The following is a 17,310-nucleotide window of genomic DNA, read 5'->3' on the forward strand; positions in this document are numbered from 1 at the left end:
TAGCTGATCAGGTGTACCAAAAGTGTAAAAAGTAAAGAGTAACTCCATCTTCAGTATTCAGTACTATATATATATACATAAATATATATATATATCTATTCATATTTGTCAGGTAATATGCCAGGGCTGGAAAGTGAATTCCTGCTAGAAAACAAAACAAAAATTAATAATTTTGTTTTAGTTCTGTTCTCGATAAGGGACGTTTTGTCATCTACACATTTCTCGTTTACGTGTCGTTTTGCATGGGGGGGGGGGGGGGGGGGCTGTAAGAATTTAAGGACAGGATATTAAACAGTTATTTCGTATACCTTCCTAATAGAGTGACCACCCCTTTGTTCTAAGCGATTCAAAAGAGGGAGGATGGAGGGACCCCTATCCACATCCTCTATAGCCCGTTGGTCCCCTATGACCCCCTTTTCTTATGTTAATTGAAAGCTGATTTGAGGCTATAAGAGTTAAATTATTAGAAATGAAATCGTTATTTGTTCCACCTTTCTTATGTAGTGATGAAAAAGGTTGGTAGATCGTTTCTATGGTGTGGGGGGGGGGGGCGGAGCAAACCCTAGCCCAATTTTTCTATATACTTCAGCTGCTGTTTTTAGTATATAGGCCTACAAAGATTTTAGTGATGATTAAAATCATGTATTTATATTCAAACAATATATATTATAATAGGTATTGCCGGTGCTAGAAAGTGAATTTCTGTCCGAAAACTAACACACCTTTTCAGAAAGCATACCTATAGATCAAAAGACTATTTTCAGTTAGTCTTTGATTTGAGAACAGAATCTCAATAGGGGCATTTTAATATTCACATTTCCCCTGTTTTGGGGTCGGGAGGGGGTACGGGATGTTAGAGTTGAATTACTAGAAATGATATCGTTATTTGTTCCGCCCTTCTCATGGAGTGATGAAACATGTGGGCAGATCGTTTCTATGGTGGTGGGGGGGGGGGGGGGCAAACCCTGGATGATTTGTTTCTATATATTTCAGCTGCTGCTTTTAGTATATTACTCTGGTGTTGATTATGTTATATAATATATATTTGATAGGTATAGTGACAGTGCAAGAAAGTAGATTCCTGCCAGAAAACTAAACAAAATGTTTCAGAAGGCTTAAGATGCCTAAATCAAAAGACTAATTTTAGTTAGTCTTTGATTGAGAACAGAATCTCAATAGGGGCATTTTAATATTCACATATCCCCTGTTTTGGGGTCGGGAGGGGGTACGGGATGTTAGAGTTGAATTACTAGAAATGAAATCGTTATTTGTTCCACCATTCTTATGGAGTGATGAAACATGTGGGCAGATCGTTTCTATGGTGGGGGGGGGGGGGGGCAAACCCTGGATGATTTGTTTCTATATATTTAAGCTGCTGCTTTTAGTATATTATACATATACTCTGGTGCTGATTATGTTATATATATATATATATATATATATATATATATATATATAATATATTTGACATGTATAATGCCAGTGCAAGAAAGTAAATTCCTGCCAGAAAACTAAACAAAATTTTTCAGAAGGCATAATATGCCTAAATCAAAACCTAAATCAAAAGACTAATTTCAGTTAGTCTTTGATTTGAGAACAGAATCTCAATAAAGGACTTTTAAATAATCTACATTTTCCCCGTTTTGGAGTCGGATTGGGAGAGGGTGGGGGCTGTTAGAGTTGAATTACTAGAAATGAAATCGTTATTTCTTCCACCCTTCTAATGAAGTGATGAAACATGTGGGCAGATCGTTTCTATGGTGGGGGGGGGGGGGGGGGGGAGTAAATCCTAGATAATTTTTTTTAAAATATATATTTCAGCTGCTGCTTTTAGTAGATGGTGTTGATTAGGTTATATATATATATATTTATTTATTTATTTGACAGGTATAGTGACAGTGCAAGAAAGTAAATTCCTGCCAGAAAACTAAACAAAATGTTTCAGAAGGCTTAAGATGCCTAAATCAAAAGACTAATTTCAGTTAGTCTTTGATTTGAGAACAAAATTTCAATAGGGGCATTTTAATATTCACATTTCCCCTGTTTTGGGGTCGGGAGGGGGTAGGGGATGTTAGAGTTGAATTACTAGAAATGAAATCGTATTTTGTTCCACCCTTCTTATGGAGTGATGAAACATGTGGGCAGATCGTTTCTATATATGGTGTGGGGGGGGGGGGGCAAACCCTGGATGATTTGTTTCTATATATTTCAGCTGCTGCTTTTAGTAGATGGTGTTGATTAGGTTATATATATATATATATATTTATTTATTTATTTATTTGACAGGTATAGTGACAGTGCAAGAAAGTAAATTCCTGCCAGAAAACTAAACAAAATGTTTCAGAAGGCTTAAGATGCCTAAATCAAAAGACTAATTTCAGTTAGTCTTTGATTTGAGAACAAAATTTCAATAGGGGCATTTTAATATTCACATTTCCCTGTTTTGGGGTCGGGAGGGGGTAGGGGATGTTAAAGTTGAATTACTAGAAATGAAATCGTAGTTTTTTCCACCCTTCTTATGGAGTGATGAAACATGTGGGCAGATCGTTTCTATATATGGTGGTGGGGGGGGGGGGGCAAACCCTGCAGTATGGATGATTTGTTTCTATATATTTCAGCTGCTGCTTTTAGTATACATATACTCTGGTGTTGATTATGTTATATATATATATTTATATATATATATAATATAAATTTGACAGGTATAGTGACAGTGCAAGAAAGTAGATTCCTGCCAGAAAACTAAACAAAATGTTTCAGAAGGCTTAATATGCCTAAATCAATAGACTAATTTCAGTTAGTCTTTGATTTGAGAACAGAATCTCAATAAAGGACTTTTGATAATCTACATTTTCCCCATTTTGGAGTCGGATTGGGAGGAGGTGGGGGCTGTTAGAGTTGAATTACTAGACATGAAATCGTTATTTTGTCCACCCTTCTTATGGAGTGATGAAACATGTGGACAGATCGTTTCTATGGTGGGAAAGGGGGGGGGGGGAGCGACCCTAGATGATTTGTTTCTATATATTTCAGCTGCCGCTTTTATACGCATATTCCAGTGTTGATTAGATTATACATATATATTTATAACATATATTTGACAGGTAGTGCCAGTGCTAGAAAGTAAATTCCTGCCAGAAAACTAAACAACATGTTTCAGAAGGCTTAAAATGCCTAAATTAATAGACTATTTTCAGTTAGTCTTTGATTTGAAAACAGAATCTCAATAAAGGACTTTTGATAATCTACATTTTCCCCGTTTTGGCGTCCGATTGTGAGTGGTGGGGGCTGTTAGAGTTGAATTACTAGAAATGAAATCGTTGTTTATTTCCACCTTTCTTATGGAGTGATGAAACATGTGGGCAGATCGTTTCTATGGTGGGGGTGGGGGCAGTGGCGTAATGCGCAAAAAACGTTTGGGGGGGGGGGGGCTGACAAAAAAAAAATCTGAATCACCCCACTCTAACATGCAGGCCGCTGAATTACGTTTCTCAAAGTGGGGTTTAGGGGAAAAGCCCCGGTGGGGTTCAAGGGGCGAAGCCCCCCGAAGCTCAAGGGGTATGGGCATCAGTGGCGGATCCAGGAATTTCTTACCGGGGGGGGGGGGGGCACAAAATGGCATGGGGTGAAATATATGTAAAACGATGAAGCAACAGAACGAGGCTTTAACGGCGAGGGAGCGGAGCGACCAAGCTAGAAATGAAATCGTTATTTGTTTCGCCTTCCTTATAGAGTGATCAGACCTGTGGGCATAGCGGTTCTAAAGAGAGGCGGGGGGGGGGGGGACCATATCCCTATTTTCTTTATATTTCAAATGCTACGTTTAGTACATACACATGTTCTTGGGTTGATTCAGTTTATACATATCCTGGACAGGTAGTGCCAGGGCAAGAAAGTGAATTCCTGCCAGAAACTTAACAAAGCGTTTCGGAAGGCTTAAGATGCCTAAGTTACAAGACTATTTTCAGCTAGTCTTTTCTTTGAGTACACTTTGTTCACAAGGGCCGTTCTATCATCTATACGCTTTCCTCGTGATCGTGTCGCATGGGGAGGGGGTGGGGGGGGGGGGTGGTGGGTCTGTTTGTATAGAAGTACTGGAAATTAAACAGCTATTTGTTACACATTCCTTATATATTGACAACCCCTATGAGCAGAGCAAAAGGGGGAAGGGGGGGGGGGGGACCCAAACCCTTTTTCCCCTTTTTTACTGTCATTGATGCTTTGGTATATAAATATTACGGCGCTGTTGTTGTTTTATCTTTTCATATCTTCTTCTGGAGTTGCAACGGCTACATGCCTAAAGTTCTGTCGTAGAAAACTGAATCTATGTACCAATACGATTAATAGTGAGGCATATATCACAGACTATCTACTATTAGTCTTCTTTTTTAGAACCATGCTGCAATCAGGGACGTTCTATCATGTCCATGTTTCCATGTGATTTTTTTTTGTAGGAGGGGGGGGGGGGGATGGCGGGCTGTTGGAAGATTTAGAATGTATGCACGTAATACATTTTGATGACAACTACCTTAGACAGTGCACCCCAGGGCTGTTATTCTAAAACAGGTTTTTTATATATTTTTTTTTTAGAGTCTGTTATAGCAGACTATTCATGAAGAAATTTAAAGGACGCTCCCATACACGCTGGTTTTGTATTAATCATTTTTGAAAATGTCAAAAGTTTAAATGCTTGAATGTAATAAATTTATTCATAAACACACAATATGACTCACTAAGAATAAATAAACCATAGTCATCTTTACTTTACGACTGTACGTGCTGGTTAAAGTTATGGTGTAAATCATTCTTTTTATATTTAGGATTCACGGGTACAGCACAAATTATTTCTTTATTTGGTGTACATACAACCTGTTATATGTTGCAATATAAAATGGCATTCATCTATCATCATAACCGATATCGTATAGATATGCTGAAAGAAAGAATTAACTTATAGTACCAACTATCAATGGGTAACTTTTATGAAACAGCAACCCTAACGAGCCATTCCCTACACCGATCTGTAACCATAGCAGTGGCGGATTCGTGGTGGGGGCTTGGGGGCACAGGCCCCACCCCTGGCAAAAAAAAAGGAGGGGGGGGGGTGTTCAGTAAAAAAAAAAGTTATAGCTCATTACCCCCCACCCCTCTTATTCACCAACAATTCTTAAATTACCACTCCTTTCATTATGGTCATTATCGACATTCATTAAATACGAGCCATGGGAGGGGGGGGGGGTTCACATACAACCTGTTATATGTTGCAATATAAAATGGCATTCATCTATCATCATAACCGATATCGTATAGATATGCTGAAAGAAAGAATTAACTTATAGTACCAACTATCAATGGGTAACTTTTATGAAACAGCAACCCTAGCGAGCCATTCCCTACACAGATCTGTAACCATAGCAGTGGCGGATTCATGGTGGGGGCTTGGGGGCACAGGCCCCCACCCCTGGCAAAAAAAGAAGGGGGGGTGTTCTGTAAAAAAAAAAAGTTATAGCTCATTACCCCCCCCCTTCTTATTCGCCGCCAAATATTTTCTCACAAATTGGGCCCCTCGCCGCCGGCTGGAGCCGCCCCTGATCCATATAGCATCGACGGTATTGCAGATGATATGCATCCATCAGTTTTAATACATTTATTGAATTAAGCTACAGTATATCTGCATTAAATCAAAATAGGCCTATACAAAATTAGGGAAAATGCACTCGAGCAGGTTTAAACAAAATTACTACAAACAGATTGATTTTCAATCAGGCTCCCTGCCAGATGTAAAATACTATTTTAAAAAGATCAAAATAATCCACATTTCGCTCGCATCTTCTTGCGTCCTTTAATTGAAAGCAGTTCGCAGAACCATCTCTTCAATGGTATATCGTGGGAGCAGCCTTGTGTATTCGAAGAATACGATTGCCAGCCTCCCTTGATTATCCTGGGAAATTCCAGCAACTAATGACCAATAGACGCACTGGAGAAGGAAAAACCAGGGAGACTGAGGTAAAATCTCCCTTGATTATCCAGGGAGAGTTTGTGAAAAGTAATCATAATGCATTACTATGTTTCCAATGTTCGCATTGGTGTCATCTTAGTTGTACCCATACTTCTGATTCCATATTTAATTCAAATTTAGACTGGACATGCGATTTATGTACATTAAAAGAAATGCCATTTGCAAATGATTACAGTACAATGAATGACAGCATTAACTTTATTAATGAAGAAGAAGAAATCAGCTTTGCTTCTGATGAAGAAAGAATGACAAGAGAAACAGATGACAGATTAGACGAACAATTAGAAAAGGTAACTAGGTTAAAAGGTCTTAAATTTGCTCATCTGAATTGCTTATCCTTACTTAGGAATTTCGATGAACTTTGTACCATTCAAGAAAGACTGAGCATAGATTTTCTGACATTAAGTGAAACTCATATTGATGATTTGATAGATGATTCAGAATTGAAAATTGATGGGTATGATATCGTGAGAAAGGATAGGAATAGGAGAGGAGGTGGTGTAGCGGCCTATATCAGATCGAATTTGAAATATAATATTCGAACAGATATAATGAGTGATGAACTTGAATTAATAGCTATTGAGCTCAAAGTATCACACAGGAAACCAATTGTGGTACTTGTATGGTATCGGCCACCTAATGCAAATGTAGACGTATTTCAACAGTTTGAACGGGTCATACAATCAGTTGATGATCATGAATCTGATTTATTGATACTTGGTGACTTGAACTGTGATGTAGCATCATATACAAGGTCATGGCAGACAAAACACCTGTTTGACATTATTGAGAGTTATAATATGGAACAAATCATAAATTCACCCACTAGGGTGACACCACGTACCTCATCAACAATAGACTGATGTTATTATAACAAACAGACCCGAAAAAATAACAAATTCTGGAGTTATTCCAATATCACTTAGTGATCATTATATGGTTTATTGTACTTTAGGATCAAAGCATAATGCATGTAACGAGAACTGCCATAGATATAATATTTCACGCAACATTGGAAAAGTGGATGTGGATGATTACGTGCATGATGTAGATCAGATATCATGGGAAGATGTTGAGACGTTTGAGAATGTAGAATCCGCATATAATTACTTTGAAAATAAGTTGTTAAAGGTTATAGAAAAACACGCTCCACTGAGAAAAAAAAGAATTCGGAAACTCGAATCTCCTTGGATGACAGAGGAAATCATTGTATTAATTCGTTCCAGAAACTGTCAAAAGGCAAGGGCTATTGTCTCCAAGAATGAAGATGATTGGAATGTATTTAGACGGCTTAGGAACCAGATTACAATGAAGATAAGAAAGGCAAAAGCAGCATTCATTACTAAAAGTGTTGTTGAAAGTACTGGAAATTCAGGAAAGGTTTGGAAATCCCTAAAGCGTCTAATGCCTGTCAAGTCTACAGATGAAATTAAGTGTATTGAAAAGGATTCAAAGGAATTGCGTAACAAAAAAGACATAGCAAATGCTTTTAACTCATTCTTTGTTGAAATTGGCCCTTCCTTGCAAGAAAAATCATCTTTTGTCGATAAGCAATTTGAAGAGTATATCAGAAGATACGATTGTACATGTACCTTCGAAGATATCACAGAAGAGCAGATAGTTGAAGTGCTTAAAAATTTACCCCCTAAGAAAACGTCAGGAAGTGACAATATTCCTTCTCTTCTATTGAAACCAGTAGCTAATATCATCTCAAAACCCTTAGCATATATTTTCAATTTAACAATACAAACGGGAAAAATACCAACCCAGCTAAAATGCTCTAGAGTTATACCTGTCCACAAAAATGGGCGGAGGTCAGAAATGGGAAACTATAGGCCAATCTCAATACTATCAGTAATAGCAAAAATACTCGAGAAGCTTATTTTTAATCAATTATATAGTTATTTATCGTCTAATAGTATTATTGACGTGAAGCAATCCGGATTTAGGCCTCAGCACTCAACGGCGACTGCCCTTCTGAATGTCACAGAAGACTGGTTGGATAGTTTGGATAAAGGGGACATTGTTGGAATGGTCACAATCGACCTTAAAAAGGCTTTCGACACGGTTGACCATGCTATCCTCCTTGATAAGCTGAAATTGATTGGACTTGACAAAAGGGCTTGTGAATGGTTCCTTAACTACCTGACTGATAGAAGACAGTACACGGTTGTAAATGGTGTAAAATCAGACGAACTGAATGTAATTTGTGGAATTCCACAGGGGGCCAATTTAGGCCCCCTACTTTTTACCATATATGTTAATGATTTATCAAATTGTATTAAAAGATGTAGTATATCGTTGTACGCTGATGACACATGCATATATTACCCTGGTAAAACAACAGAAACTATTGAAAATGTCATTAATGCTGATCTTATACGTCTTTCAAAATGGTTGAATTCAAACAAATTATTTCTCAATACTACAAAATGTGAGGTCATGTTAATTGGATCTAGAACCAAAGTTAAAAATCGAACGATTAATATTTATATTAATGATGTAAAACTCAATCAAATAGATCATTGCAAATACTTAGGTATATATATAGATCACAATCTCGATTGGGATGAATATGTTAATTTCCTGAGAAAAGATATTATTAAAAAGCTGTACCTATTTAAAAGAATAAGGAACTATATATCTCAGAATATTGCACTTATGTTTTATAAAACAATATTACAAAGTAAACTTGACTATTGTGATGTGGTCTGGCGAAATATTATGAAAAAATCTGTTAAGAAGCTTCAAGTCCTCCAGAATAGAGCCCTCCGAATTATATTAAAAGTTGATGCCAGATATTCTACAATTTCCCTGTTTCAGCAGTTAAAGCTTGATTTTTTAGAAAAAAGAAGAGATAAACATGCCCTTTACATGATGTATAAAATTGCTAATCATAATTGTCCTAATTACTTGCTAGATTTATTTGAACTAAAAAAATGTAATTATAATATGAGAAATTCAATTAATAATTTTGTACTACCTAAATTAAAAACATGTTTAAAAAAAAAGAGTTTCAGCTATTTCGGTGCGAAATGCTGGAACTCAATCTCACCAGAACTTAAACGTGAATTATCTGTTATAAATTTCAAGCGTAATCTAAATAAGTATATGGAACCAAGAGCCCTTAAGGAGTAGTCCCCATCCCCTATTAATATTTCATATGTATTTTTAGTTTATGTTATTTTTGTTTTGTATATATTTATGTTATCATTATTATGTTGAATTATGTTGTATATATGTTATTTTGATATTGTATGTTTTTATGTATATACACGGCCCTACAGAAGAACAGTCTGCGGGCTGAAGTAGGCCTCCGTGTTTAAATAAATAAATGAAATGAAATGAAATGAAAACAGCCCCTGCTTTTTGAAAAAAATTGAAAAGGGCACAATATTTTGGATGTCTTTCAAATAGAAGCTATATACTAAGCAGCCAAATTTTAAATTAACGGTAGGGCCACTTCACAACTCTTATTTTGCCCTTCATTTGGATTCAGCTCATACCAACTCGCTTGTGCTTATATTTGAACTCATGTTGGTAGTGATAATGGACAGCGGCGGCGATCCAGGGCCCGATAGAGGGACACGTCCCCCCGAAAATTTAGATATATAGCTAGAAAGAAATATACATGTAGCGGAAAGAACGTACATATTGGACTAAAGGATTTTCTAGAATGCATAATTTCAGCATTCTACATTGCAAAATCTCGCTTGGTCGCTACGCCCCGGCCCTCGCCCGATAACACAAAACTAAGATATGACGCTCCCGGTCGCGATTATTTCATGGTTAGTATATAAAAAGATTTTTTTTCCCCTATCATTTCTACTGACCTAATTGTATGCTATCACAATGATGATTGTTTCATTTTCCCTTTAAAGCATGCTTAGCTAGGGGCGGTAGGGGCAGTAAAGGGACATAGGACGAAAAAAGGAGCAGACAAAGAAACATTTTTGACAAGTCTAAAACGGTACAACAAATCATCTTCTTTCTCTATTAACTTAATGAAACGTTAAGCTTCTGCGCTTTGCGCTGGAGGGGGAAACTGAATTCAGAGAAGGATTAAGAGTCGGGAATAGAACAACGAATTATATTCTTTCTCTAATAATTTCATTAAACTATGAAAGGTCAAAGCTTCCGCGCTTCGCGCGGGAGGGGGAAACTGAATTCAGACAAGGAATAAGAGTCGAGAATGGAACAACAAATCATCTTCTTTCTCTAATAATTCAATGAAACGTCAAAGCTTCCGCGCTTTGCGCGGAGGGGGGAAACTGAATTCAGACAATGATTAAGAACCGAGAACGGTACAACGAATCGTCTTCTTTCTCTAATAATTTAATGAAACGTTAAGCTTCTGCGCTTTGCGCTGGAGGGGGTAATCTGAATTCAGAGAAGGATTGAGGGTCGAGAATGGAACAACGAATTATCTTCTTTCTCTAATAATTTCAATAAACTATGAAAGGTCAAAGCTTCCGCGCTTCGCGCGGGAGGGGGAAACTGAATTCAGACAAGGAATAAGAGTCGAGAATGGAACAACAAATCATCTTCTTTCTCTAATAATTCAATGAAACGTCAAAGCTTCCGCGCTTTGCGCGGAGGGGGGAAACTGAATTCAGACAATGATTAAGAACCGAGAACGGTACAACGAATCGTCTTCTTTCTCTAATAATTTAATGAAACGTTAAGCTTCTGCGCTTCGCGCGGAGGGGGGAAACTGAATTCAGACAATGATTAAGAACAGAGAACGGAACAACGAATCGTCTTCTTTCTCTAATAATTTAATGAAACGTCAAAGCTTCCGCGCTTCGCGCGGGAGAGGGAAAGGGGGGACTCAATTCAGACAAGGATTAAGAGTCGAGAACGGTAATCTTTCTCTAATGATTTAATGAAACGTCAAAGCTTCCTCGCTTCGCGCGGGAGGGGGTATGGAAACTGAATTCAGACAATGATTAAGAATCGAGAACGGTACAACGAATCGTCTTCTTTCTCTAATAATTTAATGAAACGTCAAAGCTTCCGCACTTCGCGCGAGAGAGGGGGGGGGGGAACTCAATTCAGACAAGGATTAAGAGTCGAGAACGGTACTCTTTCTCTAATGATTTAATGAAACGTCAAAGCTTCCGCGCTTCGCGCGGGAGGGGGTATGGAAACTGAATTCGGACAATGATTAAGAATCGAGAACGGTACAACGAATCTTCTTTCTCTAATAATTTAATGAAACGTCAAAGCTTCCGCGCTTCGCGCGGGAGAGGGGGGGGGGGGGGGGGGGGGGGGATTCAATTCAGACAAGGATTAAGAGTCGAGAACGGTACTCTTTCTCTAATGATTTAATGAAACGTAAAAGCTTCCGCGCTTCGCGCGAGAGGGGTATGGAAACTAAATTCAGACAATGATTAAGAATCGTGAACGGTACAGCGAATCGTCTTCTTTCTCTAATAATTTAATGAAACGTTAAGCTTCTGCGCTTTGCGCTGGAGGGGGGAATCTGAATTCAGAGAAGGATCGAGGGTCGAGAATGGAACAACGAATTATCTTCTTTCTCTAATAATTTCATTAAACTATGAAAGGTCAATGCTTCAGCGCTTCGCGCGGGAGAGGAAAAACTGAATTCAGACAAGGATTAGGAGTCGAGAACGGTACTCTTTCTCTAATGATTTAATGAAACGTCAAAACTTCCGCGCTTCGCGCGTAATGGGGGGGGGGGAATTCAGACAATTAAGGGTAGGAGTTGAGAATGGTACAACGAATCCTCTTCTTTCTCTAATAATTTCATGAAACATTAAAGCTTCTGCGCTTCGCGCGTAATGGGGGGGGGGGGGGGGGAAGGGGAACAGCGAGCTGCCCGAATATGAATTTGTTATATCTTTTCTCGTATATTTTGGTGATAAATAACACTTTCACAAAATACATATTATCCTCAAATTTTTGCTCGCTCGCTTCGCTCACTAGCCGAATTGTGAAACCAGAAATTACTTTTTCGGGCAAGAGGCTTCAGCCCCCCCCCCCCCCCGATGAAAATGTCAAAAAAATTACCGGTATGGTGCGTCTAATATGACCTCGTCAGTATTGGTACGTTGAGTTGAAAACGGTCTGCGCAATTTTCAAATTTCCGGCCCCCCCCCCTATTGGAAAATCCTGGATCCGCGCCTGCATGTTCCAACTTAAGTAAATCATATCCATTGAGGATTTCGTTTAATTTCCTTATTTACAAGAAGAAGGAGTAGAATTGAGGTAGAAGTTGATTCGGAGGGGGAGGTGGAGGTGAAGGGGGAGAAGGAATTAGTAAGACGGAAAGAAAGAATAGGTGATTAAAGAAAGAAAGAGAGAATAAACGAGCAAAAGAAAACATGAAAAAGCAAGGCTAAAAAATCATTAGGTCGATAGCACGAATGTATATAAAGCATTTAGATCATCGTATTGAGAAAACAAAAACGGCATGATGGCCAGTCATGATATAATACATACATACATACATACATATTGGTATTTATTGAGCGCCTTTACATGAACATGCTCAAGGCGCTTTACATTTTAAAATACAAACATAATAGTTATATACTCTCCAAGTGCATTACACTTATTAAATTTACCAAGACATTACTGTCTTATTAACACCAAAATAAGGTGATATCTTCTCCTCCTGTTCATCATCATCATCATCATCATCACCGGCATCATTCTAAATCATCCTCATTATTAGCATCAACAAAATTGATCAACAAAAGCTCTTTTTGTCAGCTCCTATATATTTAACAAAATAGAAAAGTTTCTCTTTCTGATTGTAACCCGAAAAAAGATGATAATGCGCCCCCCCCAAAAAAAAAAGGCTCATTTATTTCTTTCTTCTCCTTTTTTTTTTTGGGGGGGGGGGGGAGGGGGGCCTTTTTTTAGCCCAAGCAACTATACCACTGAACTGAGAAATATGTTCCGAGAACATTTTCTCCAGACAGCAAGCCACTCACTCAAATTATCCCCTAACAAAACGACCAACCTCTTGTGTATAGGTCCTAATGGGTTAATTAGTTTTCAGAGACTATTTTTACATACCCAAATTGCATTTTCTTTAAATATTGGTTTTTTTTTTTCCTAGTCCTACCTTTTATCAACAAAATTATTAATCAAAAGTTTTTCTTTTGTCAGGTCTATAAAAAATAAAAATCTTCTTTTCTTTCATTTTCATCTCATTTTGTTTGATTAACACCACACATACAAAGAAATCTCACTAGCCCCATCTACGGTAAAACATAGTGAATTTTACTTTATTTGGAAGTGTTTCATACATGCATGATTTTTTCTTTTCTTAGCCTTTTTAGTTATGTACATTTCATTTAGCATATTACACTCAAGTTAATATAGATAATAGAATAGGCAAATTTAATGAAAAACAATTAAATATGTGAGCAAAAGTAGAATAACCATGAATAACCATGAGCAACATAAGGCTTCAAATGAAATAAGTGCGCTTTCAAGATGACAGTTCAAAATACATGCGGTCTAATTCATCAAATCCAATTAACTTTTGATTCCCAGAATAGTACGGTAGTAGTTACTGTGTCTTGTAGGTTCCAAGGTTTCACTTCGTGAGACTGCTTAAAAATGCCAGTCTCCTACAGTAATCACAATCATGGTAGAATGGCAAACAGGGGCGGTATTGCTGTGTGTGGGGGGGGGGGGGGTCGAAATGTGAGAAACGTCTTTTCTTTCTTCCTTTCTTTATTGTTCTTCTTTCTTCTGTTCACAAAATTCTAAAACTGTTTGCGTCACACTATCTTTGTTCATGTATATCACTGTATGACATATATAACGATTTAATTATAACATGATTATCAGTCATTCTTAGTACAATAACTTAACTGATTAAACAATTTGAAAATTTGAGAAAAATTAAGAAGAAATTAACTGAGCAAAATATTTGGTTGGTAGCAGACATTATAGTAGCCTATGCCTATTTCATGTATTTGAATATGATATCATCATTAATGTATCATGATCAATATTTAGTACCGGTAAATTATAATTCAGTACATGTACATTGTACGAGAAAATGTGTCAATAATCATTAGGCCTTTTATCTAAGCTATACATTTTAGTACCGGTGTATTGTCATTCAGTTTTTAGTACCGGTACATTATAATACAGTACATGGATAGTGTACAACAGAGGTTAAATATTCATTAGGCCTTGTATCTACATTTTATCATATAATATCAAAGTCAACATCAGTTACTGTATATGAAAAGTATGAACAGTTAACGTCATGATACAACTGAAAAATTACAAAATACTTCTCTCTCAACTGTAGGTTGAAATCCACATGGGAGGGGGGGGGGGGGTTCGGGATTCCGAAACAAGCAAACAAACAAAAATATTAACTTGAATATGCACATACATTTAGATTTTGGTATTATTCCAATTATTCCAAATACCTGTCCACGAGACCGAACACAGTAAATTGTCGACACAATATATGCAACCTACTTTCAATTGGAAATTATGTTGAAAAAAACATATAAATAACGTCCTTGGGAACATTTTGGGTTCTATAACGAATTTGCCAATCCCAAGAATTTGGGGATATTCGAGGTACATACTCTTATGAAACAAACATCGGTTGAACCATTTGTCAAAACATAAACATAGCGACATTAGTACGATAATTTCAAATCTACTTTGTGCAAGCAGACTCAGATAGTTTTATACACAATATAACCAGGATCATCTTGTAAATGAAAAGATAATAAATATATAGTACCTCTGGAAACAAAGGGTACACGTTTTTTTTATTTTTTAATGCAAATCAGGCAGCAACAAGTTCACATATAGAGTGCACATGCTGTATACATGGTGCAGCGTTGCAAATAAGTATCCAGGTGCGGCACTGGACCCTGGGACCCTGGTGCGGCTAGTTTTGGTTCGATTCCAGTGTAGTACAAGGGCAAGATCCTATAAATATTCAATTACAAACATTAATATACTACTTACAATAATAAAACACTCTCGATATAATATCAATATAAAAAAAGATTTCCAATAATCATAATTGTACAGTTATATTAACATTTTGTTCTTCTGTTTGACGTTTTTTGGTATCGTGGTCCATTTATCTCGTATCTCTCCCTTTCCGTCGGTCTGCATTCAAAGGGGGTGGGGCTAGTTCAATCTTAGCTAACCCTGTAAGCACCTCCTCCGGAACTTCTCCCGTTTCCTTGTTCATTTCTGAAAGCAATAATTGGAGTTGATAATATTCATGAATACATTAGAGTGACAAAATTACATACAACAACAAGATGTGTCATTTATTTTCCGTGTATTGTTTTGTTAATAAAAACATTTGACCTAGACTTATGTATGTTTCCCTTTATTTTTGTTTAATAAAGGTGAATTTTATTTCATAAAAGGTCGCATGAATAACAAATGGGAGTGGGGTTTATTTTTACATCAGTTGAACCATCGAATAGAGATGAATTATTGCAGGTTTTGAATATGTTATCACTTTTTAAGTCTAATATAAATAATATGAACAGAAAATGCATTTTTTGTAGCAAAATGGCAAGACAAGGCTACAACGCAACATCTAGGCTCAACTGCTCAACTGCTTTAGATTGCCAAGTATGACCCCCCCCCCCTCCCCCTCCCAGCACAAAACAACAAGAAATATGAAATCTCATTACCCAGTCAATATGCTTCATCGCATACCGTACTTTCAAATATTGATATTAGATCTGTTTTGTAAGAAAACTTTTAGACATTAATGTTTCCATATTGTTTTATACTTGGGTAAGGAGATAATTGGCCCTCCAAAAACGAAAAATAGCAACAAAAATGAAGGCTATAGGGTTTTATCTTGCCCTCACTTTGCAGAGTAAAGTGCAGGAATTAACACAAAGCCGTCATCAGCCCCCCCCCCCCCAAGGGAATCCTATACTAATCATGACTTCAGTTTTAATCGGGGTCAGGAATGTGTTTGATTCCCGGCCCCTCCACTCAGTGTTATTTAGGGTACGCATATGCTCGTTCCCTCTTTTTGAAAGCACCCCCTATCTGAGGACTGCCAACATTTCCGAACCCCCCTTTCGCGGGCTTTTCGCGGGCTTTTCCTGCCTTGGAGACCCCCCTAAATCATGAAAAATGGTCATTGTACCCCCCTTAATTCAGAATAATTTCTTAGGAGTGCAAAGAGATGAGAGAGAAAAAGAAAAAAACACCCCTTTTTAAAGAAATCTCCGGGTGAAAAGTCAAATACACCCTTTTTTTACAATTCTCGGGCCGGACTTTGTCGCACGAAAAGTACCCCTTTACCGGACATTTTGGCAACACGCATGCGGTCATTTTGAACCCTGAGTGGGGGGGGGGGGGGGGCCGGGGTTTGATTAATGCTCAGTTTTTGGGTGAAATGTACTTTGAAACCATTTAAAGTAATATTGGAGTTACATAAGCAAGCCCATCCAGTTTCTTCCAACATAATGTGGGTGTTTTACCTGAAAGATTAAATTATTACATTAGGTGTGAATCCTATTTCAAATTCAAGGCTTTTCAATATCCGGCTGAATTGTTCCGGGGAATTGTTTCAGAAATGCAACACGATAGCAGCTACTTTCGAAAAATCAATGCCTGTATAGTGTACTGACTCATCAAAACAAATACTGTGCAAGGTTTTGACGCACATAATTATTACATGTTATGATGATACAGTTTACAAGGAAAACACCCAGTTAGATTATCATAGATCAGCTCGAGGGTGTAATGGGTGATAACATATGGCGAGGTACCTAATCCAAGCTGGTCATTATCATTACTCATGTAAATGAAATGACGAACGGCAATGGAATGCAAGTAATCACAAGTTTCAATTTATATTTATTAGGTCATGACCATTTAAAATAGTAAATGAAAATTATGAAAATTGTGGTAGCATGCAGTCATAGCAGCCACAGGCGTATTGGAACTTAATTAAATAATTTGATTGATGTTGCGTGTTATTTAGTTGTTCCGATGTGAAATGGAGTGCGGCATAGCTAGTGTCACAACAGCCCTGATCGAGGTACGTGTTTTATGCATTGAATACTTGATGAGGTCCCTGGATGCCATCAGCAGAATCTTCGAGCCTTCATTGAGGTCCCTAGATATGCGCTGTTTGCCCTAATATCCCTCGTTATCCTCTCTCTCTCTCTCTCTCTCTCTCTCTCTCTCTCTCTCTCTCTCTCTCTCTCACCCCAGCTTTTAGTCTCTTTCTGTCATTTTCTAACTCCTTTTAACTTGATCATCCTCCGTCTCCCCTCCCTCTCCCTTTC

General features: G+C 37.6%; 1 protein-coding gene across 1 annotated transcript in view; it reads right to left on the minus strand.

Annotated features, from left to right (window-relative positions):
• Positions 1-14,730: 14,730 nt before the first annotated feature.
• LOC752189 (astrocytic phosphoprotein PEA-15) overlaps positions 14,731-17,310 on the minus strand; it is a 34,902-nt gene continuing 32,322 nt past the window's right edge. The window contains exon 4 of the mRNA XM_011677759.2: positions 14,731-15,235. Coding sequence (XP_011676061.1) covers positions 15,120-15,235 — 116 coding nt within the window. The 3' untranslated portion in view covers positions 14,731-15,119. The remainder of the gene's footprint in view (positions 15,236-17,310) is intronic.

The sequence above is a fragment of the Strongylocentrotus purpuratus genome, unplaced genomic scaffold, assembly GCF_000002235.5.
Source record: "Strongylocentrotus purpuratus isolate Spur 01 unplaced genomic scaffold, Spur_5.0 spur5_scaffold_1, whole genome shotgun sequence".
Lineage (NCBI taxonomy): Eukaryota > Metazoa > Echinodermata > Echinoidea > Camarodonta > Strongylocentrotidae > Strongylocentrotus > Strongylocentrotus purpuratus.